Source organism: Acipenser ruthenus, chromosome 30 (genome assembly GCF_902713425.1).
Source record: "Acipenser ruthenus chromosome 30, fAciRut3.2 maternal haplotype, whole genome shotgun sequence".
Classification (NCBI taxonomy): Eukaryota; Metazoa; Chordata; class Actinopteri; order Acipenseriformes; family Acipenseridae; genus Acipenser; species Acipenser ruthenus.
Window position 1 is genome coordinate 4,386,227 of NC_081218.1, and position 27,817 is coordinate 4,414,043.

The window sequence follows — 27,817 nt, forward strand, 5'->3', positions numbered from 1 at the left end:
GCGGATGTCAGCGAGATACCAGCCTTTGGAGGACAAAGGCCAGCCCTGCAGGTGTCCGCTCTGAGCTCACTAGACGCCTGGCTGGTAGGGTCTGCTACGATGAGGGGAAACAGTCCCTGCTGGTTTTGCCTCCCTAACCCGCAGGAGCTCCCTTCAAAATCCCCAGCGAAGACTGGTGACCCCCCCTGCAGTATGACTCCCTCTGCACACCATACAGCCATGCCTTTACCAGGTAAACCATTAGGGGATCCCCTCGGGTTAAATATTTAAAATGATTCTCAATGATTATTAGTACCATTCTATTGGAATTCCTATCGATGTGTGGTGACATACAGTAGGTCTCCCTAAGTGTCACATTTCTACACACACACAAAAGTATCTACAAGGTGTTGTCAGTTTATTACGAAGTTGGGTCCTTTGGTGAAAATCAACCTGCATATATTCCTAGGCACTGTTTTAGAAATACTGAAAGAAATGACTCAAATTATTTTTAATGCCTTCAACAATGGGAGAGACAGGCAGGCAAAAAGTGGTTGTTCTTCTTCTTGTCGATGAGGTGAAACTCGACAGACCTGCTTGTAATAATTCTGAGCGGGGTTCTGATATTGAGTTATCAGGAAGGCAGGCAATGCAAGAAATTGAAAACTATATTTCACCTAGTGTAGCACCAGATGCTTTAGAATGGAAATACACAACAGCATACTGTAGGGTTCTTTGAAGCTGCATATTTGAGGCCTATACACTTAATGGAAGTGGACCGAATGTGACATTTATGAAAATCATTTCTAAGCTACAACCACCAAGTTCATCAAACCAGGGCCAACACCAGGCTATATGAATGGGAGTGCTGTAGAATGAGCTCAGAGTCCCAGCTAACTGAAATAACACAACTGCACTGAACTGTTTCAGAAGAAAATGCCCCTCTTTAGACCACAACACAGAAAGCAGAAAACATAAGTGTGTTATCCAACATCCGAGCTACCACAGGCTGAGAAGGACTTCTGTAATCATCTTGAGAGAAACCCTGAAATAAAAACATCCACTTCTCAGCACGCAGCCAGGGAGTCGTGATGGTTCAAGTGCATGGAAACAGGGTGCTTATATCACTACTGGGTTGCCATGGAGACTCCGGTCTCCAAGGGGAGGTGTACCATAATGGGCTTATTGAGTTCGCTTTCCCCTGCATCATCCTGTATTTCATTATTATAAAGGTGTGCTGTTATGAAAGTAGTGCTCATTAACTTTCAAGGATAGCGAGCAACCAGCAGGGAGGAAATGTAATGTCAAGTACAGTGCTGCTCCTTAAGAATTGATACATTGTAGTTCTAGCGCATTGATCCATCAGCTGGCTTTATAATGTGTCACTAGGTAGTAAATGAATGAATTAAAGTCAGCAATAACAATACATGATTTTGCCAACTGCAAAAGTTTAGTAGTTAAGCATAGTAGTTAAGTTTATTAGCAGTTTAGTAGTTAAGTTCAATCCTGGCACCCACTGAGTACTGGCTCCCTCAAGACTGCCCGAGTAACGCCAGCGCTCAAAAAATCCACCCTTAACCCGGCTGTCTTATCTAGCTTCTGTCCCATATCCAATCTTCCTTTTCTCTCCAAAACTCTTGAAAGGGCTATAGCCAGCCAGCTGATGAAACATCTCACAGACAACAATCTGCTTGAATCTATGCAGTCTGGCTTCATCACAGTACAGAAACTGCTCTGCTCCGGATTGTAAATGATCTTCTGCTTAATGCTGATGCTGCTGCTCCCTCTGTCCTTGTCCTCCTTGACCTAACAACTGCTTTTGATACCACAGATCATAGCATTCTTCTTGACTGCCTTGAGAAGTATGCTGGGATCTCTGGAACCTGTCTCTCCTGGCTGTCCTCTTACCTATCTGGACACATGCCGTCTGTTTTCTATGATGGGAGCAGTGCTGACGCAAACCCGGTCACTTGCGGTGTCCCTCAAGGGTCTGTTCTTGGGCCTCTTGTCTTTAACATCTACATGCTTCCCTTGGGTCACCTCATCCGCCAACAGAGCCTCATGTTTCACTCCTATGCAGATGACACCCAGCTCTACCTACTCTTTCTTGAGCTCAACACTAACAAATCTGAACTTCTTCTAGTAGGATCGAAAACTCAACTCAGCGACCCCTGTGGCCGATAGGGCGCCTGTGGTTCTGCAGTGGAGCCGCCAGATCTGTGTTGTCCTCCGGCACTATAGGTCTGGTGGCATTGCTGTGGGTCTGCAGTGCGAAAAATGACGGCTTGGCAGGAGCACGTTTCGGAGGACGCGTGTTCCAGCCTCCATTTCCTGAGTTGGCAGGGGGTTTGCGAGCGGTGAGCCGAGGATACAGATAATAATTGGGAATGCTAAATTGGGGTGAAAACCGGGGTAAAGAATTAGCGACGACTAAATTTAAATTTTTTTTTTTAAAAATAAAGAATCTCAATATTACTGCCTTGAACCTCGGAAACTGTCTGCTGCTGCCTTCCCCCACTGTACAAAGCCTTGGTGTACTTCTGAATAGTAACCTCTCCTTTGATGCCCAAATCTCTTCCGAAACATCTCAAAGGTCAGTCCCTACCTTTCCTTCCCAGATGCAGAGATACTCTGTCATGCATTCATCTTCTCTTAACTCGACTACTACAACTCTCTCTATGGTGGTCTTCCGTCATGTGCCATAAACAGATTGCAGCTGGTTCAAAATGTCGCTGCTTGGATCCTTACCAGATGTAAAAACCATGATCACATTACCCCCCACATTCTCCTGCTTGCCTACAAGGCCCTTCATCACACAGGTCCAGAGTATCTCTCCAACCTGCTGACCCGCTATGTCCCTGCCCGCAAACTGAGGTCCTCTGACTCTGGCTTGCTTGTTGTACCCAAGCAAAAGTGCACCACACTCAGACAGCGCTCTTTCAGCTTTGTGGCCCAGACGCTCTGGGACTCTCTCCCAGCTTTAGTGGGTGCAGCTCCCACAGTCGCTCGTTTCAAATCAACTCTCAGGACCAGCTTGTTCTCTCTTGCTTTCAGTGCTCTTCAAGCCTGATATCTGTTATTAGCTGTTGTCTAAATTGCGATTTCAGGTTTTTCACTCCATCTTATTTGTATGATTCTGTATGACACACGCATCCATTATGTATTTGCATTGTTTTTTACTGTTTATTTAATGTACTATGCCCTGTATTTCACTGTATTTAATGTATTATGCATTGTTCCTCACTAACTTGTAAAGCTCTCTGTGATGGTGGTCCACTTTGAAATGCGCTATATAAAATAAATATTGGGCCAGCAGTATGGAGTAGTGGTTAGGGCTCTGGACTCTTGACCGGAGGGTCGTGGGTTCAATCCTCAGTAGGGGACACTGCTGCTGTACCCCTGAGCAAGGTACTTTACCTAGATTGCTCCAGTAAAAACTCAACTGTATAAATGGGTAATTGTATGTAAAAATAATGTGATATCTTGTAACAATTGTAAGTCGCCCTGGATAAGGGCGTCTGCTAAGAAATAAATAATAATAATAAGAAGAATAATAATTGATTGATTGATTGATTGATTGATTGATGAATGCTGTGTTATAATACAAAACAGAAGAAAGAGCTTTATAATCATGAAGCAGTTCAGACACACAAGAAGAAAACAACACGCAGAATAAGGGAGCAACTTTTATTTCTCTGAAATGAACACAAAGAATCATTAAACCTAACCTTAAAAGTTGAATGTTTTTACATATTATAATTATGCTTATCATTTTTTTTTCTTCGTTATTTAAAAGCATTCCATTAAGGACAAATTAAAGAGATTTGATCTCTTAAACAGATTCACTTTCCAACACACGATTACAAAAAGAAACAAACAAACAAACAAAAAAAAACATACACATTGCAAGCAAGAAGACAGCACGCTAATATACAAGAGGAACCTCGTTTACAATAACAAGGCGTCCTCCGATCGGACCGCACCGACCGGGAGACCACAGAGGAAAGAACGGAATTGATTAAATACGAAAGCGTATGTTACAGGCATCGCGTTTCAACACAAAGGTCTAAATAGAAAAGCAAGACCTCAAGGCAGTCCAGATCAGCTGAGGAGCGTGAAATGCTGCGGGACTTTGTGAACTCTGGGGTGTTTGGGAATACAGTGCAACCTCAATATTAAGGGCAGTCCAGGGACCAACCAACTGTGGCCTTAATAGGGGGTGGCATTACTACTGAAGTTAAACAGCAAGAATTTTACTATGAAGATATTTATTTTAGTTTTCTTCTATGCAAATAGTGTAATTTACTGTTTTAGTGTCCAGTAGTTCTGTATCTGTGGGTAACAGGTTTGATTTAGTTAGTACAAAACACAATTCACAGTAGTCATTCGGAACCGCAATGAGTTGGTACAGTATGTGCCAGCAGTCAATCACCAGCATAGAAAAAGGCATGCTATTTCTATCCATGATTTCTCGATCCGGCGAAATGGACTGCCTCTTATACTAATCCTCCAATCAGCAGACACACACTCAGAGTTTGAATATTACCGCTACCGTGGGCTCCAATAATACCAGGACATCAGCAACACTTCATGAGGATTTTCCTGCCGTAAGCCAGGAATCACCCCAAAATGCACACACAATAAATGTGGGGATGATTTTTATTATTCACTAAACTGTATCTCTCCGAAAACAGATATTGGAAACTTGTTATATCATAAATCGATGCATTGTTATATCATAAATCAATGCATTAACACTAGAAGAACAGCACTCCAACAGACTTTCGGAATGCTATTTCAGAAAGACATCCCCTTGAAAATGTGTTAAACAGAATCCCAAGGCCATGCCAGGCTGCTAAGGGGTGGATCCTTCAAAGAATCCACTGTGTTCAACTTGACCATTTCTGGTCAGATAGTAGTGCTGATTTGTTTTGCTAATAACAGTCAATAAGGGTTCATACTAACCGTGGACTCGATTCCATTGCAATGTCTTTCTATATCGCTCTAGACTTTACATAAACCACCACACATGATGTTTGAATATTTTTAGGTCCCACAGTATAAAGTTATTTTTTTTGTACACACAATTTTTACAGCACCTTTTAATACCAAGTACTCTCTGTGTAAAGTCTTAAAAAAAAGACTGAGAAAAGGGAGAGAGATTGGGGAAGCACCAGCTTTCAAATTAGAATAATAGAATAACACACAGTAAGCCAGCATGCACAGATCCACGTGCTTCAGACACACACACCATGAGAACTAACCATCTTCCTTGTGCTGCGTCAAGAGAGACATGGGGAACGAGAAGGTGCCCTAAGACCTCTTTACAAAGCTCAACTGTTTAGCGTTTCAAATGGAAATAGCTTTTTTTACATTCCCCTTACTCTGTCATGCTGTTTGTAATAATTCTGGGTGGTTGCTCACCTTTAAAATGTTTCCCACAGTAAACGCATACTGAAGTTTAATAAAGCTAAGTGAAAGCATTGTAAAGCACAGAGAGGTATGGTGCAGCATATTAAAGATCAGGAAACTATGGTAAATGTAGAGTATAATCACAGGAAAAGCATGGGAACTGCAGAAATACTGTGCACATTTACTGCGGTGAACTTTTATAAGGGAGGACCCAGTTGACAAGAAGATGAGAGGTATGTGTGGTGCAAAACATGACAGCTTAAATGTAAGTTTCCCTAACACCTATTACATTACAGTATATTGCATCACATTGTAGTGCAATTCATAATGTTTTGATGCATTTACAGTTGGGGGGGGGGGGGGGGCTTTTATGGAAAATTAAGGATCATAATTATATCAGTATCACCTCAGGATCTGAATCCAGTTTTGATAGATACATATTTATTATGATCAATAACAATGCTGAGATTTAAAAAAAAAACAAAAAAACAACTGCGTTGGCAAGTTTTTAGCAACTAGCTCCCTACAATACTGTTGGTAAAAACCTTTGTGTGATTAAATATGCAGCTTTTCAGCTCATGAGAATAAATAACAGTATGCCTAGACTGGGTATTATTTTAGCAATACCAATAAAAAAAATGCCTAATATACTATTTACATTTGTTTTTTTTTCATGAATGGCAATTCGTACAGGTGTGTTAGGACATTTCATATAGAAAAACAGTGATGGGAAAACACTTTGTCTGGCCACTTTGGTATGAAATAAGAAAGCTCAGGATGGTAAAGGGGTTTTGCTAACGAGTAAGGACTGTAGCTATCATACAGAACTATTAAACATTCAAGCGCTCAATTCAAAAAGACTAAAAGAAAGTTTTCCACGACAAACATTTAGACTAGAAGTCTTTTTCAATGTCTTGAAAAGTTAGTGCTTGTAAAGGGGCAGCAGCTAACCCTTCGTAGTATCTGCTGGTAGCATACGCAGATATTTAATACTGTTACCTTCTCATGATGTTTGCTACCATTCAGAGTATTTCTATTTCTCCAATATTGAATAGAGATCAACGTTCAGCTGAATTCTGTTAGGTGTCTTTGGTCTTTGATGGCCTCATCCAGAAAGCAGCCACACAACTCTGGAATGATGATATCAAACACCATGGATATTTTGGATTTTACAGCAACACCAGACTGCAGTTTAAACAGATATAAGGAAATATGAATAGAACTAAGCATTGGAGAAACAAGAAAAACAAACCAAATGATTGCAGAGATCCTCAAAGGTCAGACGGTAAGGTAATACAATCACATTAATATGGCATTTGACCCCTTTAAAAGTAAAGGCTATCAAATATACCTCATTAGACCTGTGAATGTTATAATACCCACATGTGAAAATCAGTGCAAACGGGTTAATTGTCACATATAGTTTATATATATCATGTAGGTACCATACAGATAACCACATACAGTCCTTTTAATGTCACTGCAAATAGACTGAGGAAAAATTCTGACAATACACAGTTTATCAGGAGTTCACCAATAACCTAGAAAACGCCATTAACCCTAACCCTATCCATAATAAGCAAATCCTAACCCTAATGCACACAACCCTAACCCTAACCCTATCCATAATAAGCAAATCCTAACCCTAATGTACACAACCCTAACCCTAACCCTAACCCTATCCATAATAAGCAAATCCTAACCCTAATGCACACAACCCTAACCCTAACCCCTAACCCTAATGCACAGAACTCTAACTCTAACCTTAATGCACACTCCCTAATCCAGCACAAAACCCTAACTCCAACCCTAACATGCAAACACTAACCCTATCCCTAACCCTAACCCTAACTCTATCCCTAACACTAACATGTAAACCCTAACCCTAACCCTAACTCCAACCCTAACATGCAAACACTAACCCTATCCCTAACCCTAACCCTAACTCTATCCCTAACACTAACATGCAAACCCTAACCCTAACTCCAACCCTAACATGCAAACACTAACCCTATCCCTAACCCTAACCCTAACCCTAACATGCAAACACTAACCCTAACTCTATCTCTAACCCTAACCCTACCCCTCAGCCTATCTATAACCCAAATGAATAGAATCCTATTGTTCAAACCCTAACTCTAACAAATACAACAAATATTCCTCTTTTGCTGTGAAATGCAAAATATAGTAGTAGGTGCTGATTCGTATTTTTTATTCTATATGCAATGCAGTCTACACTAAACGTGCAACACGTTTTAATATAAAAACAAATGAAAGCTGTAAACACACATATTGCGTTGTTCAGTACGCTATTCTACTTTATATTTGTAACAGTTCAATTTTGAACAGCAACTTCATAAGCTTTCTAATAGTATGCTTTCATTAAGTAACATTAAGTGGCCTGGAAATTCGCTGTATGGTAACTAAATATGATTGATAAACCAAGTGTCAAGCTACACCCCTCTCCCTTTCCAGCTTTTAGAATTGGCTTTAACCAAAACAAAATAGAAGATCAAACTCTAACATGAACACTTTGAATATTAATAAACCCTAGATAATTAAGAGACCACGTCTTACAAACTGCCGTCCCTCTAACGAGCCCTGGCATCTCTCCTATAGCTGCCTCCTTTAAGTGCCTGATCAAAAAACATTCAGACCAAGATATTCTGGCATGTAATGAAAACAGCAACTTCCAAATGTTGTTTTTAATTGGGGAAAACCAAAACTGTCCAGCCTTGTTAACTGAAAGAGCCATTCAAAGCAAACAAATCCAAAATGTTTAACTTGACTGCACACCGCTTCAGTATTTTTCTGTTCATTAAAACTACTGAATGTCCAGCCTTCATTTTTACATCAAGAGAGCTGCATTGTGGAGGTCAGTGAGCCAGCAAGAGCCAGCCACTGCCCTCCTTTGGATAAACCATTGTGAATAGGGGTGTTTTTATACCTCAGGGACCAGTTGGAATGCCAGAATACCTTGGTCCACCCTACTTTCTGAGAACGTGTAAAGGGACCATATGTCTCAGAGATCTGAAACACAAGGATGGTGTGGTTCTGGCCAGCACTCAATGCACGCTTCCCTTCATTCCTCAGAACAGCACGCGAAGCACACACGAAAATAATCTCTTATAGGCTTGCAAGCTAACTGCAAGCTAGCTTAAACCTTGACCTGTACAAAACAAATATTCTTCACCAGCTTGCAGCGAGCATACTGTACTGGCAGGCCATGTAAACTTTCTCTTTTTTTTTCTCAAGATCATTTTATAATTTACATTTTATAATAAAAAATAAAAAAGGTACAAAAATCTTGGGTGTGTTATAAATAAATTATTGCAAATTAAGTGTGCTTTTCTTCTTTAGTAACAACATGCAAAGCAACATACAGAAATGAACTCTGTTTTTAAAACAGAGCGTAATTAAGTTCAGACATACATTTACAGCACATCAATTTCAACCCCACTTCTCAGCACTGCAATATTGACTATATAATGCTGTACTAGAGTACATAGACAGATAATACTGATTATAATACTAGCTATGACAGCCAGGAATGTGCACAAATCCGAACACTGCTCCTTAAGGTGTTACTGGTTACCTTGGAAATTCAGTTCTAAATTAATCATCTTCCTGAAAGCTCTGTATTAAACACAGGCACTGAATTTCAAGGAGGATAATATAATGGTTCTCTGTGTGCAATGCAACAATAACAAGCTGTGCGGGAAGTACTGTAGGGGGGCGACTTATACACTGGTGCGATTTATACACAATTTTTTACGGTAATAAACTCAGGACTTTATTAATAACATGTGTCAATCTTTCCCCATTTGTTATTTATACACATCACCTATGCATTATTTGTAGAGATTTTTTAAAATAGATCTAAATTAATAATAACAACAAGTATTTTACAAAATTCTCTTTAAAAAAAATCCAGCTGTGATTTTAACTGACTGGTTTGTGGTTGATCAAATAATAGAGACTCCCTAGAGACTACTAAAGATAAGATCTGAGAATATTTCTGATGCGCATGTTATTATCATCTGTGAAATTCAGCTCATCTAGAATTGAAAAGCTTAAAGTAGCTTCAATTGTCAGCTTAACGGCATGTGTACATTTCTATTTGATGGCGTTTGCAATCATTGTGAGCAGTTCTGTGTTCTGTTGCTTCAAATGTTATGACCATTTTTCTCTATAAACGTTTACTCTGGCTTGTCTGGAGAATCCTAAGTGCCAGGACTGAACAGCCATTCTCATTCCATTCAAATGACAGTGTGACTTTTCAACTTGAAAATAAGTAAAGGCAGATTTAGGGAAACAAATATATAATACTCAATAAGAGCAACAGAACCCAGAACCGCTCAGAATAATAAAAAATAAAATAGTACTGGAAACGTAAAGGAGAAAATAACAATGCCACTTGAAGCTAGTTACTCAGGGGTGTTTTTCCAGTAATGTTTGATCTTTCAGTTTTTTAAACGTAACCCTTTCTGACATACATGTCCAGCACCACTAAAATGTCATCAATTTGCAAAACTTCCTGCATCTAACATCACTTGGTTTGTGCAAGAGTGTATGAGTTTGAAGGGGCAGTATGTGCGGGAAACAGGGTGAGGGGACTATTCAAAGATAGGAGATTATTGGGATTCCCATAGATTCCCATCAGAATCAAAGATAACCAGTTACCACTTTAAAGGGTGTGACTGCACATCCATAATGATTGGTGTAGGGTTTTTTTTCTTCTCAGCAAATATACAGTCTGTTTAATAGTAGACGTAAAAAATGAAGAAGAGGAATTTGTACACATGTGTTTTAGGGACAGAAAGACAAAAAGCCTAGTGGTTATATCTGAGGATTACAAAAAAAAGTCTGGGATGCCAGCTTTCAACTTTTTACAAAGACTGGTTTCACAGACCCTGATTAGCTCTAATCTTGGACTGACTAATGTTAAATTGGATAAGACAGGCCAGGCTAACGGCTAAACAGAGCCTGTGAAAGCAGTGAAAGACACAACAGGATTCTCTGGGTATGGCTACGAGAAACCAATGCCAAGACAACTGAACTTATATCTACAAATTGTTCCAATGCTGAGAAATGTTTTATTTTTTTAAATGGAAAAAACACTCTGGAAGTGTACAGAGCTGTATTCACAAAGCAGTAGTGCATGGATAATAAGTACGTTGCATTAACCTAAAATGTTCCATGCATTTACCAGCCTATTCATGCTTTTTGAATACGGCCCTCACTAGACCAGATTTCCGTTACTCCAGTGAAAGTTTGCACAAAGTTCAGTGTTTCATCTCTAGCACGCTTGGAATAACACTTCTGTGACTCGTTTGTGTTTATTAAAAGGCCTGCAAACTTTCCTCTGGAACATCAGTAAATCTGTACCTCTGTCTTGCAATTCTGGAATGTGAATAACCTTTTAGAATGTTTGTTTGTTTAAAAAGACCCAGCAAAACCAGCAGGAGAGGCGTGTCTGGTGCCAGTGATGCGGTGTGGGCGGGGCTTAAGTCAGGGTGATGTAAGCCGATGCCTTCTCCTTCAGTTGCCGCAGACAGAGGTGGCAACTCCAGCTCCCTACAAGCAGGCAAAAGATACAAGTGAGTAAGTATGTCATTAACATCCACCCCCCGCTCGCCATGGCTGTGAATCCAAGACCATGACATATAGCAACAGTGTGTACAGAATAATATAGAATAAGAAAAGCCAATGAATAATACATCTTGGGTAAGTGGTAAGACCTAGATGTCATTAGGTAAGTGAATGAGATGTTAGTATCATGGTATAATAAAATGACTGCTTTAGTATGAAGAATAACTTGTGCTCTGAAGATGCACGTAAAAATCTGACAGCCAGACGGACGGACTTACAGAGAGACACCACCAGAATAATCTGATACTCCCCAAAACAAGGCTTCAGATAAATGTAAGCCTGACTTACAGATGGACAATGTACAGACAGACAGATACCAGAAAGAGTCCAATACTGTTCAACCACATCACCAAAGGGGCATTGTGGCCCTGGAGACAGTAAAGAAGAGCAACCAGACTAATCCCAGGATAAAAGGACTGAGCTACGAAGATGAGATGAAAGAAATGAATCTCTTAGCCTGGAACAAAGAAGAATCAGGAGGGACATGATTGAAGTCTTTAACATCTCTTCAAAGAAGTTGATATAGTTAACCCAAACTAATAATTTAAGTGCAATACAGAAACCAGGACAAGAGGAGACCATTGGAAATTAAGTGGCGATAGACTCAGGAGAGAGGGAAGAAGACACTTCTTCACACAGAGAGTGGTAAGGGGATGGAATGGGCTGCCTAGTTATGTAGTTGAGGCAGAATCACTTGGATCCTTTAAGACCGGGCTTGACAAAGTTCTGAGATCAATCAGCTACTAGGAACTGGATGAGCTTAGATGGGCAGAATGGCTTCCTTTTGTTAGTAAATCTTGGTAAGTTCTTATGTACTCATTAATGTTTATACCGTCGTCACAAATCGGTAAGTGTAAAGTCTGGTATAAGTCTCCACTATATCTTTGTCAATAATAAAAGCCTTTATTTAATTTGATTGTACAATGAAGCCTCCTCTAATTCCCTATTCTGGTCTGGTGGGCCAGTCCCACTTGAGGATGAATGCACTGGGGGTCCAGAGGTCAAAGCTTATTCCAATTCAGTTTAATTGACTATTTTTAAATCAAAATCATTTGTAAAAATCTTCTTTTTAAGATTCCATTTTAATATCAGGTATTTAAATCTGGTCTTGTTTGTTCACCCTCCAAAGAATTTGATGGTCGTATAAGGTTATAGGGATGAGAATGACATTTTCAGTTGCCTATGCACTTAAAAATGATAAACGATTATCTTAAATCATGTTTTAATTTCCTTGGATTGCAACATAGGTCATTGCAGTCCAGCTGGTGGTGTGTTTCATAGTTGGTATGAATACTCTTACTATTATATTTAGGGGTAGTTTTTTAATAAGAGTCCCACATTGAAGGATCTTTTGATCTTCTCATACAAGCCCCTCATGACCATCACATGTATGATGATACATCTCGCGCTGTGGCTGAGGTATGTATCGTTTTATGACGTCAGTGTATTAGTGTACCTCTTGCTCCGTTCCTAACTGCTTCTTCTTTTTCTCACTTTGATGTTTTGTATCAATGCCCTTCTATTTGTCTCGGTGAAGATGACAAACTCTCCCGAAGCACTCACCTTCCGGGGGCTCAGCCATGGGGGGGCTTAGGCAGTACATGTGGTATCCTCGGTCACAGTCATCACAGAACAGCAGCTGATCCTGCACACAATGACAAGGCTCAGCTCATACCCCTCCTTCACACTGTGTAATACCAGCACAAGCAGAAACACACATATGTGATACATACCGCTATGGACAAAAGCTTTGCATCGCCCTGTAGAAGCAACTCATTTTGCTTCATAAAGTCTAACGAAACCTGCTGAACAATGTTACGTTATCATATTGAATTACATACTGCTTTGTATTTTTGCATATACTAAACGAAAAACTGTCGTCAATATTTTTAAAGCATTTACTCCAGCCTGTGACTAGCTCCTATTATTTTACAAAACTGCTATAGAGCCAAACAGCTAAGTGATACAATGCACGTTCTCTACATCGCTTTTGTTTCTCACTTTGTAACATGACAGTAAGATGATTTTTTTTCTCCTTAATTAATTAAAGAACGGAGGAAGCACTTTGAAAATATGGCCCCAGTGTCTTCTAACAATGGCAAATCATTCCATGTCCAACATCTAGGTGAGGGCAGCTGACCTGTTCAAAGAAATCTGAAAAAAACCAAACATGGGTGTCTGTGACAGAGAGCGAATGATTCCTAGTCAACAATCTCCCTCCCAACCTGTAAGGGCGCTGTATAACAGGAACAGTGTGCCTCGTACTGGACAGTTCATTCCAGGGTCAGTCGGAAGCCAGCCATCCATGAAGGGGGCGGAGTCACAATGCCCAAAGTCATTGCCCTAATGCGTTACGCGAAGTTTTAGTCATGGATTGGAGGAGATGTGATTGAACTAGCTATCGCATGGGGGTGTGACTGAAGGTATAATAAGGGATGTGACGCTGCAATCTGTTCCTGTGTGGGGGGGGGGGGGGTTTGTGAATGGTAGTGTGGTGTGTGTTACTCATGTCGTTCTCGGAGGAGGTGGAGCGTGGGTTTGTGAATGGTAGTGTGGTGTGTGTTACTCATGTCGTTCTCGGAGGAGGTGGAGCGTGGGTTTGTGAATGGTAGTGTGGTGTGCGCTGTGTTACTCACGTCGTTCTCGGAGGAGGTGGAGCGTGGGTTTGTGAATGGTAGTGTGGTGTGTGTTACTCACGTCGTTCTCGGAGGAGGTGGAGCGTGGGTTTGTGAATGGTAGTGTGGTGTGTGTTACTCACGTCGTTCTCGGAGGAGGTGGAGCGTGGGTTTGTGAATGGTAGTGTGGTGTGTGTTACTCACGTCGTTCTCGGAGGAGGTGGAGCGTGGGTTTGTGAATGGTAGTGTGGTGTGTGTTACTCACGTCGTTCTCGGAGGAGGTGGAGCGTGGGTTTGTGAATGGTAGTGTGGTGTGTGTTACTCACGTCGTTCTCGGAGGAGGTGGAGCGTGGGTTTGTGAATGGTAATGTGGTGTGTGTTACTCACGTCGTTCTCGGAGGAGGTGGAGCGTGGGTTTGTGAATGGTAGTGTGGTGTGCGCTGTGTTACTCACGTCGTTCTCGGAGGAGGTGGAGCGTGGGTTTGTGAATGGTAGTGTGGTGTGTGTTACTCACGTCGTTCTCGGAGGAGGTGGAGCGTGGGTTTGTGAATGGTAGTGTGGTGTGTGTTACTCATGTCGTTCTCGGAGGAGATGGAGCGTGGGTTTGTGAATGGTAGTGTGGTGTGTGTTACTCACGTCGTTCTCGGAGGAGGTGGAGCGTGGGTTTGTGAATGGTAGTGTGGTGTGTGCTGTGTTACTCATAGTGATCTCGGAGGAGGTGGAGTGTGGGTTTGTGAATGGTAGTGTGGTGTGTGTTACTCACGTCGGTCTCGGAGGAGGTGGAGCGTGGGTTTCTGAATGGTAGTGTGGTGTGTGTTACTCACGTCGTTCTCGGAGGAGGTGGAGTGTGGGTTTGTGAATGGTAGTGTGGTGTGTGTTACTCATAGTGATCTCGGAGGAGGTGGAGCGTGGGTTTGTGAATGGTAGTGTGGTGTGCGCTGTGTTACTCACGTCGTTCTCGGAGGAGGTGGAGCGTGGGTTTGTGAATGGTAGTGTGGTGTGTGCTGTGTTACTCACGTCGTTCTCGGAGGAGGTGGAGCGTGGGTTTGTGAATGGTAGTGTGGTGTGTGTTACTCATGTCGTTCTCGGAGGAGGTGGAGCGTGGGTTTGTGAATGGTAGTGTGGTGTGTGCTGTGTTACTCATGTCGTTCTCGGAGGAGGTGGAGCGTGGGTTTGTGAATGGTAGTGTGGTGTGTGTTACTCACGTCGTTCTCGGAGGAGGTGGAGCGTGGGTTTGTGAATGGTAGTGTGGTGTGTGTTACTCATGTCGTTCTCGGAGGAGGTGGAGCGTGGGTTTGTGAATGGTAGTGTGGTGTGTGCTGTGTTACACACGTTGTTCTCGGAGGAGGTGGAGCGTGGGTTTGTGAATGGTAGTGTGGTGTGTGTTACTCACGTCGTTCTCGGAGGAGGTGGAGCGTGGGTTTGTGAATGGTAGTGTGGTGTGTGTTACTCACGTCGTTCTCGGAGGAGGTGGAGCGTGGGTTTGTGAATGGTAGTGTGGTGTGTGTTACTCACGTTGTTCTCGGAGGAGGTGGAGCGTGGGTTTGTGAATGGTAGTGTGGTGTGTGCTGTGTTACTCATAGTGATCTCGGAGGAGGTGGAGCGTGGGTTTGTGAATGGTAGTGTGGTGTGTGTTACTCACGTCGTTCTCGGAGGAGGTGGAGCGTGGGTTTGTGAATGGTAGTGTGCTGTGTTACTCACGTCGTTCTTGGAGGAGGTGGAGCGTGGGTTTGTGAATGGTAGTGTGGTGTGTGCTGTGTTACTCACGTCGTTCTCGGAGGAGGTGGAGCGTGGGTTTGTGAATGGTAGTGTGGTGTGTGTTACTCACGTCGTTCTCGGAGGAGGTGGAGCGTGGGTTTGTGAATGGTAGTGTGGTGTGTGTTACTCACGTCGTTCTCGGAGGAGGTGGAGCGTGGGTTTGTGAATGGTAGTGTGGTGTGTGCTGTGTTACTCATAGTGATCTCGGAGGAGGTGGAGCGTGGGTTTGTGAATGGTAGTGTGGTGTGTGTTACTCATAGTGATCTCGGAGGAGGTGGAGCGTGGGTTTGTGAATGGTAGTGTGGTGTGTGTTACTCATGTCGTTCTTGGAGGAGGTGGAGCGTGGGTTTGTGAATGGTAGTGTGGTGTGCGCTGTGTTACTCATGTCGTTCTTGGAGGAGGTGGAGCGTGGGTTTGTGAATGGTAGTGTGGTGTGCGCTGTGTTACTCACGTCGTTCTCGGAGGAGGTGGAGCGTGGGTTTGTGAATGGTAGTGTGGTGTGTGCTGTGTTACTCATGTCGTTCTCGGAGGAGGTGGAGCGTGGGTTTGTGAATGGTAGTGTGGTGTGTGTTACTCACGTCGTTCTCAGAGGAGGTGGAGCGTGGGTTTGTGAATGGTAGTGTGGTGTGTGTTACTCACGTCGTTCTCGGAGGAGGTGGAGCGTGGGTTTGTGAATGGTAGTGTGGTGTGTGCTGTGTTACTCATAGTGATCTCGGAGGAGGTGGAGCGTGGGTTTGTGAATGGTAGTGTGGTGTGCGCTGTGTTACTCACGTCGTTCTCGGAGGAGGTGGAGCGTGGGTTTGTGAATGGTAGTGTGGTGTGTGTTACTCACGTCGTTCTCGGAGGAGGTGGAGCGTGGGTTTGTGAATGGTAGTGTGGTGTGTGTTACTCACGTCGTTCTCGGAGGAGGTGGAGCGTGGGTTTGTGAATGGTAGTGTGGTGTGTGCTGTGTTACACACGTTGTTCTCGGAGGAGGTGGAGCGTGGGTTTGTGAATGGTAGTGTGGTGTGTGTTACTCACGTCGTTCTCGGAGGAGGTGGAGCGTGGGTTTGTGAATGGTAGTGTGGTGTGTGTTACTCACGTCGTTCTCGGAGGAGGTGGAGCGTGGGTTTGTGAATGGTAGTGTGGTGTGTGTTACTCACGTCGTTCTCGGAGGTGCCGCACAGGCTGCAGGACTTGCACTCGATGCACTGCCAGCGGTACGTCCGCACAGCCGCCGTCATGTTCACTGTGAACTGCAGGCACGAGGGGTGACCTGCAGGGGGCACAATAAACACACACAGTTACTTGTTTTGCCGATTGCCTTTCTTCTAAGATACTTCTTTTACATCAGGAATGTGTTCTGAATATATTTCATCAGTCTGATCTGATCGAGAAGATGAAAAAGATGGTAATTTATCAGCAAATTTAGAAAACTATTACAGCTTCAGATGTCACTTTACAGTATTTCTGATGTTTGCAGTTATTGGCTGTGAATAGGCTGAGATTCCCATTAATTACACCCGAACCACTCAAAATAGTTGCAAACCATAAAAAGGGAAGAGACAGATGAAACGTAAATAAATAAAAGCTACCTAGCCTTTAAAGTAACTATAGCTAACAAAACAGTTCCATACATTTTCTCTTCCAAATGTGCAGTTTTGAACGAAACACTTGTTTTAAGTATGTTAATTTAAAGAATATGATATCTGCTATTACACTGGGTTAAAGAAATCGCCGTTTGCAAGGCATGCTTTTAGACTGTCTTGCACTTCCTGGGTCATGTCACCTGGAGGGGAGGGGCACTGGCTTCTTTCCTCTCAATAGCCAATCAGCCGCTTAGCCTGTTGCTTTCAGCCAGTAACATGCTTTGACCCAGAAGATACTTCTGGGGTGTAATGAACAAGGAAGTAAAACAGACTTCCTGGAAGACAAGATAAGCAAACTGAGAACTTAGTGTAGTACCAGATGTTTAAAATGTAAAGGCATGTTTGCTATAGCATGTGTTTCTTTCAAAACTGCACATTTGAGACCTATGTAGCTAATGGAAGTGCAAAACGGGTACGATTAATGGAAGTATTTTGTAAGCTACAATTACTTTCAATTCCATATTTTAGAATTAAAATAATCTGGGATACATGTAAGCGCATTCTCAAGTCCATGTTCTTAAAGTAAAGCAGATTTTATGCTATTAACCTCATGGAATCGCCAGTCAAGCGCATTCATTATTAATCTGGTTGACTAAGCTTAGACTCTTCAAACACACAAGTGTAATGTTGGCTTAGATTCAAGCACCCCAATGTAATCAAGTATATATATATATATATATATATATATATATATATATATATATATATATATATATATATATATATATATATATATATATATATAAATGACCAATTAAAACATATTTATAAGCAATTGTGTCTGGAAGAAACTCCATCTAGCCCTAACTGTATAACTGCAAGATCATTTACATGGTGGCATTTATATTGTTTTTTTGTTTGTTTGTTTTTAGTTTTGTGTTATACAATAAAAGCTGGCACTGTGTGTTAAAACGCTGTTACCCTCATGTCAGCAGGTGTGCATAGCTGCTACGTACAAAGAAACAGAAATCCAGTTTCTCACACAAACCTATCCCAGCGCTCTCTCGAAGGACCAGTTAGCAAGAAAGAAAAATTAAAAAACGCCAACCACCCCCAACTCACTAACAGCATTACACCAGCAGTCAGCGGTTTGCAATATCTCCTAAACCACTAACACATATTATTACTATCCATGCTATGATACAGTCAAGGTAGAAGGTTGCCTTTATTAATGGCATTGTATTTGATTCAAGACATTTGGTTCAACAATTCAATTAAAAAATCCGAGCTCTCAGTGTGATGAACAAGTTGACGACCGTGATGTATATCAACACTATGTACAGAATAGTATAGAATAAGAAATTGCAATGAATTTTTTGATGACAATATGGATAAGTGGTATTCAGGACCTAGATGTCATTGGGTATTGAAATGGGCTTTTAGTATCAGGGTAATGTATATTAAAATGACTTATTTTTTTGAGTGCAATAACTTCTTGTGTTCTCAAGATACGTGTAAAAAGGTAATTGTGACACATAGACACAGACCTCCATATATATCCACAGAATAGAATACTCTCAGTAACTTATTTCTATTGATAACCAGGTTTCATCACAAATGGATAAGCGGTTTTCCAGATATATGGAAAAATAGGTAACACTTTATTTTAAGGAGCTGCTTATTAATATTTTAAAAATATATAATATATGCTTAATAACTATGTTATGAGTGTTAATAAAGCATTATAGATGGTTTATAATCATGCAATAGCAAATATTACCAATTTCTAGCCACATATTCTACTTTGGGGTGTTTAAACGTAATTTCGTCTATGGCTATTGCATGGTTATAAACTATAATGCTTTATTAACACTCTATAACATAGTTATTAAGTATCTATTATATATTTATAAAACATTAATAAGCAGCACCTTAATATAAAGTGTTACCAAAAAATGTACAGAGAGACACATGAACATTTTAAAGTTCCCTTAAAGAATTTTTGATCATACTAATTGATAGTAATGAATTCAAATTAGCAGACAAATTTGACCATATTTTCCGAGGCTGTTTTATTTTTTAACTGGGTATATCGTTTGGTAGTTTGACATTCACTTTGCGACTTGATTGAAATGAAAACACTGTCCATGTACTGTATACAGTAGACCTGTCACAGAAGCAGTGCCAGAACAAAATAAGAAATAAGAAATTAGTACAAAAAAAACATGGAAAACTAAAAAAAAATATTTAGTCAAATCCACAGCTGTTGTTGCTAGGTAATGTAATTAGCACAGCACAAAATAGTTTTTAAAATGTCAAGGTTTGCGAGGGGTCCATTGTTTGCAGGTGGCTCTAGTACCTGATGTAATCACCATGTGTTTATACTCGTGCTGGTTGTGAAGCTTTCAGAAACACACCAGCGGTGGAGAAATTTACACACAGCAAGATACAAGATCAGTATAAAGACCACTTCACAATTAAGAGCAGTATAAAGACCAGCTCACAATTAAAATCAGATCAGTATAAAGACAAATAAATAAATTTGCTGATGCCAACAAATATGTGTGGGAAAAAATGCTTAGATTTATGCACTTTTATTGAGAAATTAACTAAAACATAAAACAGCAATGAAAATATTTAACATGTCTACTTTCTTTTCTTTTTTCCTTGTTGAAAAGGGTTTTATCCTGACCTATGACAGGTTTGCATCACAAAGGATGACATACAGCTGGATGAGAGCACAGTGGAAGCAGTCTGGTTAGGTGATTTTCTGGATAAATTACCCACATCTTGTAATTAACGCTATAAGATTGAACCCACTGTAAGCACTGTAACTGCCAGTTAAGATTTTTTGTAGCTTCTAAATTACTGTCTGACTCGTTATATGGACCTGGTGATGAATCAGTTTCTACTCAATAATCAACTCTGTTCTTTCATTTAAAACTGTTATATAACTACTGCTGCTCGTAGTTTCCATAAAATGTTAAATATTTATTTTCCAAGAACTATTAAAGAAAGCTGCCTGTCAGGTTAAGAGTCTCATTTACCCAAGAGCTTTGTGCTCACTAAGTGAGCTGTCTCTCTCATGGAACTCTCTTTAGACGTCCACACGCTGTCATTTTGGGTCAGCGTTTTGAGCACTTGTCTCAAGGCTGCACAGCCTGCTTCACAAACTGTTCCTACAGCTTACAGGAGTGATAAAACCTTCTCTCACAAACCATAAACAAAACTAAATATTTACATTAACAATGGGACTGCGGAGACCCTGTGCTGGTAAAGGTAGCCGTTAGTAACTTCAGAATATCTTTTAAATAAATAAGACTGAGAGACCACCCATATCCTACTGGGGGTGCTTATATAACAGCTTGGGACGCAAGTGTTGCAGCACCTAGAATGTGAGGATAATACAAAAAAATATATGAAATCCAAACCAAACTACACCCTACCTGATGCAGTTACACTGATCAATGTGTTAAATATTCCTTCAGTAACTAGGTCCTTGCTTACTCCATATAAATATACTTTAATTGTCATTTGCATGGTTTAGTCCCTTATAAAAGTTTACCACAGTAACCTTGCAATGTATTTTTGCAGGTGCCTATGCTTTCCCATGGTTATACTTTGCATATTCCATAGCTTACAACTGTTTGCCATGTTTTTAAATATGCTTTACCATACCTCTCTGTGCTCTACCATGCTTTCACTATGCTTACACTTGGCTGTGCTTTTACTATGGGAAATGTGTCCATTGTGTGCGGAGGTTCTGGCAGGGAACACACTTTAAACTTAGATCAGATCATGTAAAGATCAAGCATATTTTAGGCGTCTCCAATACCAAACTACATCATCAATCGAATAGCTAGTCTCGTATTTGTCCCTCGATAAACAATATGTCCAATGATTGGCAAGGAAAGGATTGATCCTATCCTGCCTCCATTGCCCATGGCTTCCCTACAGTCTACAGCCTCTCCAGGGTACCTAGAAAGTGATCAACTCGTCCGATTCCCTTCCCTTTCCAAACAGCAATAACGGATCTGGAACCTTCAGCCAGAGCCAAGCAAGTGGTGAAGTCTGTCCTAGCGGGACTAATACAGGTTTGCAACAGGGAGAAGCTGCTGTAGTGCAGAATAAATAGTATAAGCCATGGGATGTGATAGACTGCCAATTTACACCACAGCATGTGCTACAAGTCCAACCTATGTTTAACGTTGAAGAACAAAATAGATTTTTTTTTTTTGTAATATCACCTTTTACGTGCATTCAATTAGAAAATAGGGTTAATATCACATTTAGAATTTAATGTTGTATTATTATTATTATTATTATTATTATTAACATTTTATATTATTATTACTATCCTGCATTTGTCAGATTTCAGCAAATTATCTTACATGAAATATATATCCCACTTTTTCAGCCCAATTTCATGTTAAACCCAGAACAATAGCGGGACTAGAAATAGGATTTATTATACCAGTTACAGAATTCATTTAGAATGAAAAGATATACAATATTTATCAGAATTTTGAAAGTATATTTGTGCCAATGTGAAAGAATATTCACACCACTATATATTTATTTATTTATCTATTTATTTATTTAATTTTTTTGGAGTGCCCTATGAGCTATTGATCCCATTTTCCTCCTCAGTTTGAAATGTCAGATTTCAATGTACCAGCCCTGAATGACTGAAGATCAACTGGCATCCTCCATAGAAGCTGTACAGTCAATCAAACCATTTCACCCTCCTAAACTAAAGAGCGGAGGATACCAGCTATCCAAAATATCACACATAAAATATACATCCAACTGCTGTTGCCTATTGTCACTGTTACAACCAAGAAGAATACAATAACACACGTCTGAAATTATTAGAGAAATCATTTGTGAACCTGTGAAATTCATTTTCATGAACAATTTCATATAAAAAAAGGAGCTGGGGCTGATTGGGGGTCTTTGTGTGGGAAAGTGGCATGCTTTCATTTTATTCTTCTCTGAAAATTTCCTGCTCTGTGAGCTTTTTAATCACAGCACTTCTGCAGCTACTGCTGTCTGACAAAATGTCAAAATGCAATTCCACCACAGCTTATTAAAAAAAAAAAAAAAAAAAAAAAAAAACTATTGTGCTGAGACTGCTTTGTTTGACTGCTTGGGGGCTGGGGCTGTGTGTGCGTGTGTGTGTGTGTGTGGGGGGGGGGGGGTATCTTCTACAGAGACAGAGGAGTCTATTGAGAAAACAGATGTCAGATCATTTTTTAGACCAATAAAATATGTGTCTTCCATTGTAAAAAAGTTCCCCATAGTAAAAGACTAGGAAAGTGTAATAAAGCATTGTGAAGGCATAGGTAAGCATTGTAAAGCCCAGAGCTATAGGAAGCCCTATTTAAGACCATGGCCAGCCATGTTACACTGTGGTACGTGCAGATAACTATGTTACAAGCATGAGAGCTGAACAGTTTCCATGCACATTTATCATGGCGTAGCTAAGCCGTTTAAAGCACATATATGGTATAACAAATTTAAAAACTTGACAAACCATGTTGAAGTATGGTCAATGCATAGTATAAATCACTGGAAAATCTACATTCTACAAACATAATGTGTGGTCCAGTGGTTAAAGAAAAGGACTTGTAACCAGGAGGTCCCCGGTTCAAATCCCACCTCAGCCACTGACTCATTGTGTGACCCTGAGCAAGTCACTTAACCTCCTTGTCTTTCGGGTGAGATGTAATTGTAAGTGACTCTGCAGCTGATGCATAGTTCACACACCCTAGTCTCTGTAAGTCACCTTGGATAAAGGTGTCTGCTAAATAAACTAATAATAAACTAATAAACATAATGCCAAACAGTCTGAAATCCTTAAAACCTGCATGAGGCCTCACGACCACAACATGGAAGTAAAAGCAATACGCAGACACAAGGAGAACAAATAAAATTAAACAACGTACACAGGGGCAAACATGCTTGAGTCATAGAAAACACCAACGCTCACCCCTAAGGTAAGCCTGCCTGTATTAACTGATTCTTGTTAATCATGTTACTGTTACAAAATGAAAAGTAAAAAGGAAAAGGTAATAGAACTTGAGATATGTAACTTAGTTGCTTGGTTCAAGCTCTGTAAAATTAACAGACGTTTTACCTCTTTAAAACAACAGGAGTTAGTTAAAGACTGGAGGAAACACTTTGAGAATATAATAATAACACAAATTGTCTTTATTTTTAATATGTCCCATTGTGCAGAAGAACGCTGTGTTATTATTATTAGTTTATTTAGCAGACGCCTTTATCCAAGGCGACTTACAGAGACTCGTGTGTGTGAACTATGCATCAGCTGCAGAGTTACTTACAACTACGTCTCACCCGAAAGACGGAGCACAAGGAGGTTAAGTGACTTGCTCAGGGTCACACAATGAGTCAGTGGTTGAGGTGGGATTTGAACCGTGGACCTCCTGGTTACAAGCCCTTTTCTTTAACCACTGGATTATTTCCAGCACAGTGTATGTTGGTCAATGCATATCTCCCTGTGGGCAAAGGACAGAAACTTATGGTGGCTGGGATTGGAACCGGCAAGCTGCAGATTGCATGAGTCAGTCTGCACCCCAGGGGGCTCTAAGAATCCTATGGTGGGCTTATCAAGCATTAACCCTGTCAGGCCTGGTGGGACCCGCCACCTTGCCTTACCTTAGCACCGTATGTTAACATAAGGGTTCTGTATTGTAGTGATAAAAGGCATCAAAGAACAATATCAAAGATTCCTCAACTGTAATCACACAAGTAGTTATTTTTCAGTATGTGGGGTTTAGAGTTCTTAAAGTATTGACGTCTCATTTACAAAAATGTAATTCTAAAGCATATCAATAAAGGAGTTCCTTTTTGGATGATATAACAGCTCGACAAAAATAATTCAGGAATGAAAGTGTTAAAATAAAGAATGAACCCACACCCAAACCCCAACATGTGAAAATAAATGAACTGAACCATTAGATGAGAAGATGATGCTTGACCAAAACCGAAGATGCTTGAACAAAAGTTATTGTATTGCTTGCTCTTATTGTATTACTTGTATTGTAACACTTGAAATGTATTTGCTTACGATTGTAAGTCGCCCTGGATAAGGGCGTCTGCTAAGAAATAAATAATAATAATAATAATAATAATAATAATAATAATAATAATAATAATAATAATAATAATAATAATAATAATAATAATAATAATAGTCAAAAAGTATTTGTCTTCCACTGTAGGGGCTGCACAATATATTTATTTTGCTATTCTTCTATTTTTGGTACTGTAAACTTAATTATTACTGACTTTATCAAACTTTATCAAAATCCCCCCCCCCTATCAAATTATGCAAAATGAAACAAAAATATCACATTTGGAAAATGGAAAATGTGAAATGTTTGCAAGTAAGCAATTTTCACATTGAACATTTCCATATTGAATCCATATACAGTACAGTACTCAGTGTATACTTCATATACACAAACATACCGGGGCATCTGCAGGTTCAAGTTTGCACAAACATTCCTGTGTTACAGTTTACTGTGTATCAGATCTTGGGTATCACTCATTTATTAAACTGTTCAGTTAATTGAGGAGGCTGTGTAATTGCAACTAATATGCTTACAGCTCAACGTACTATATGCTTACAGCTCAGCGTACTATATGCTTACAGCTCAACGTACTATATGCTTACAGCTCAACGTACTATATGCTTACAGCTCAACGTACTATATGCTTACAGCTCAACGTACTTTATGCTTACAGCTCAGCGTACTATATGCTTACAGCTCAACGTACTATATGCTTACAGCTCAACGTACTTTATGCTTACAGCTCAACGTACTATATGCTTACAGCTCAGCGTACTATATGCTTACAGCTCAACGTACTATATGCTTACAGCTCAACGTACTATATGCTTACAGCTCAGCGTACTTTATGCTTACAGCTCAGCGTACTATATGCTTACAGCTCAACGTACTATATGCTTACAGCTCAACGTACTTTATGCTTACAGCTCAGCGTACTATATGCTTACAGCTCAACGTACTATATGCTTACAGCTCAACGTACTATATGCTTACAGCTCAACATACTTTATGCTTACAGCTCAACGTACTTTATGCTTACAGCTCAACGTACTATATGCTTACAGCTCAACATACTTTATGCTTACAGCTCAACGTACTATATGCTTACAGCTCAGCGTACTATATGCTTACAGCTCAACGTACTATATGCTTACAGCTCAACGTACTATATGCTTACAGCTCAACATACTTTATGCTTACAGCTCAACGTACTTTATGCTTACAGCTCAACGTACTATATGCTTACAGCTCAACGTACTATATGCTTACAGCTCAGCGTACTATATGCTTACAGCTCAACATACTTTATGCTTACAGCTCAACGTACTATATGCTTACAGCTCAACGTACTATATGCTTACAGCTCAACGTACTTTATGCTTACAGCTCAACGTACTTTATGCTTACAGCTCAACGTACTTTATGCTTACAGCTCAACGTACTTTATGCTTACAGCTCAACGTACTTTATGCTTACAGCTCAACGTACTTTATGCTTACAGCTCAACGTACTATATGCTTACAGCTCAGCGTACTATATGCTTACAGCTCAGCGTACTTTATGCTTACAGCTCAACGTACTTTATGCTTACAGCTCAACGTACTATATGCTTACAGCTCAGCGTACTATATGCTTACAGCTCAGCGTACTTTATGCTTACAGCTCAACGTACTTTATGCTTACAGCTCAACGTACTTTATGCTTACAGCTCAACGTACTATATGCTTACAGCTCAACGTACTGTCGTTTCAAAGTGGAAAAGGAAAAACAAATGTACTTTTTGATTACAGAAACAAATGCCTTTCAAGTGCAATGCTACCAAAAAGACCAGAATCGAAATTATTATTTTCCATAAAGAATTGACATTGTCAACGATTGTCAACAATTGACATACATATTTCATTATTTAAGGCAGCCAGGGACCAACAAATGCCTCATTGTCTCTTACCATTGCACAGTATTTCTGCAGTTTAAGACTATTGATTTACTGTGTTCTACAATGGTTTACCGTGCTTTACCATGCCTCTGTTCATTGGTGCATTTCAGTATCAGGATCTGGGAGTGGGTTCTGCTCCTTGCCTCCTTGTTCTTCATAAGAACATAAAACTGAGAGCTGGCCATTCATGCTTCATGCTCTACCAGTTCTTAGTGTCTGATTTATCACATGTGACAAGGGGTTCAGCATCAGGACCATGGCCAGACATCACCCTTCTGCAACAGTACTGGTGCTCTCCTTGAAATGAGCACTGTCGGGTGGGAGAAGAAAACCAGCATTGTTGCAGTAGGGAGTGTGATCTGGACACACTGCGATCCTTAGAAGACATTTTATTTTCTCGCAAATGCTCCCTATAAATGTCGTGAAATGTATTGCCCAGTTGGTTTAATCCGTGATGTGTGATTCAAATTTTCAAAAGAGTATTGGAAAATAATTCAGTACCATCAGCCAATATGTTTAAAAATATAACAAGCAACATGGGACCCAACAAAGGTGACGTAATGTATTTCTTGTAAACTTTGCAGGGTGTTTTTTATTATTACCTTTATACTGTTCTAAGCTTTGTTTTTGCCTTGGTCACAGTTAGAGCAAAGTGCTGGTTGAATGAAAACATAAGTAAATGTACGAAGGAGAGGAACCCATTCAGCCAATCTAAGCTCTAGTAGTTGATTGATCTCAAAACTTTGTTCTGTTGGGTCTTAAAGGATCCAAGTGATTCTGCCTCATCAACATTACTAGCTAACCAAGAATCTTCACGTCAATTCACAGGCATTATTTTTTATCCTGTCACAACAAGAGGTGTGGACCAGTGGAAAATGTATCACAAGCAATGCAAAGTAATCCAGTAAATGTAATAAAGTTGGCTGGGCTCCGAGGAGGTGCGCCCTTACCTGAGCGCCCGCAGTCTGCACAGGAGATCAGGTCTTCAGGGCAGCCTGTCTTCTTGGAGCCGCCCAAACAGAAATCACAATACCCGTTCGGAATGACCGATCCATCAGGGGCTTTCTTGGCTGAAAACAGAATTGGGCACCGTTGAGAAGCGGACTCCATAGAAGAGCTGCACTCTCACTATAGACAGAGAGAACTGCAGTTTGATCAAAGCCAATTTCAACCAAATCACAGTCAAGAAAATCCCTGTTGGATGGCATTACCCAGTCTGTAACCAAACCAACCCAAAATATCCCTCCTTGAGGCGCAAACGTGCTCCCCCACTGAGACTTCTTCTGCATGCAGATGAACACCAGGACTGAAGGAGATATAATAATTCAAATATTTATTATAATTCATGCCAAAAAACACCAGCATGTTGGTTACAAAACATCTCGCCAACACAGACACCATAAAATAAGAATTCAATAACTCTCTAAGCTCCCCACTTTGATGTCCTTTGAATGACCCAACACAGCCTGCTCTGTTTTATCGCTGGACATAATTAAAGTATAGCAGAAAGTAGAGGAAAGTACCTGTCCTGACTGTCAAAACAGCAGTCAATTCAAAATGACCCTCATGAAAAAGATTACAGCAACCTGCTTTGCATCCAACAGAATAACATCACATCATGTAAGAAATGTCTGGAAAACCAGCCATGGCCTTCTATGAGTACTATGTGTAACAGATATCTGTGTTGACTTTCATAAGACTCAAGTGTGCAAAGGCATGCTCATACCTACAACTGGATGAACAGTTTTCAAGATACGCTGGTACAAATGTGTGACATGTACACATAGGTATAGTATA

The 27,817-nt window shown here is 40.4% G+C and overlaps 1 protein-coding gene across 3 annotated transcripts in view; it reads right to left on the reverse strand.

The window, feature by feature from the left end:
• Positions 1-3,652: 3,652 nt before the first annotated feature.
• Positions 3,653-27,817, reverse strand: part of LOC117395420 (zinc finger protein neuro-d4-like) — an 87,940-nt gene continuing 63,775 nt past the window's right edge. For 2 of the 3 annotated variants that reach the window (XM_059004906.1, XM_059004907.1), the window contains exons 9-12: positions 26,971-27,090; positions 16,559-16,671; positions 12,607-12,688; positions 3,653-10,968 (exon numbers count right to left, since the gene is read on the reverse strand). In XM_059004906.1, the coding sequence (XP_058860889.1) occupies positions 10,898-10,968; positions 12,607-12,688; positions 16,559-16,671; positions 26,971-27,090 (386 nt within the window). In that variant the 3' untranslated portion in view covers positions 3,653-10,897. The remainder of the gene's footprint in view (positions 10,969-12,606; positions 12,689-16,558; positions 16,672-26,970; positions 27,091-27,817) is intronic. The other variant, XM_059004908.1, reaches the window with a different exon arrangement.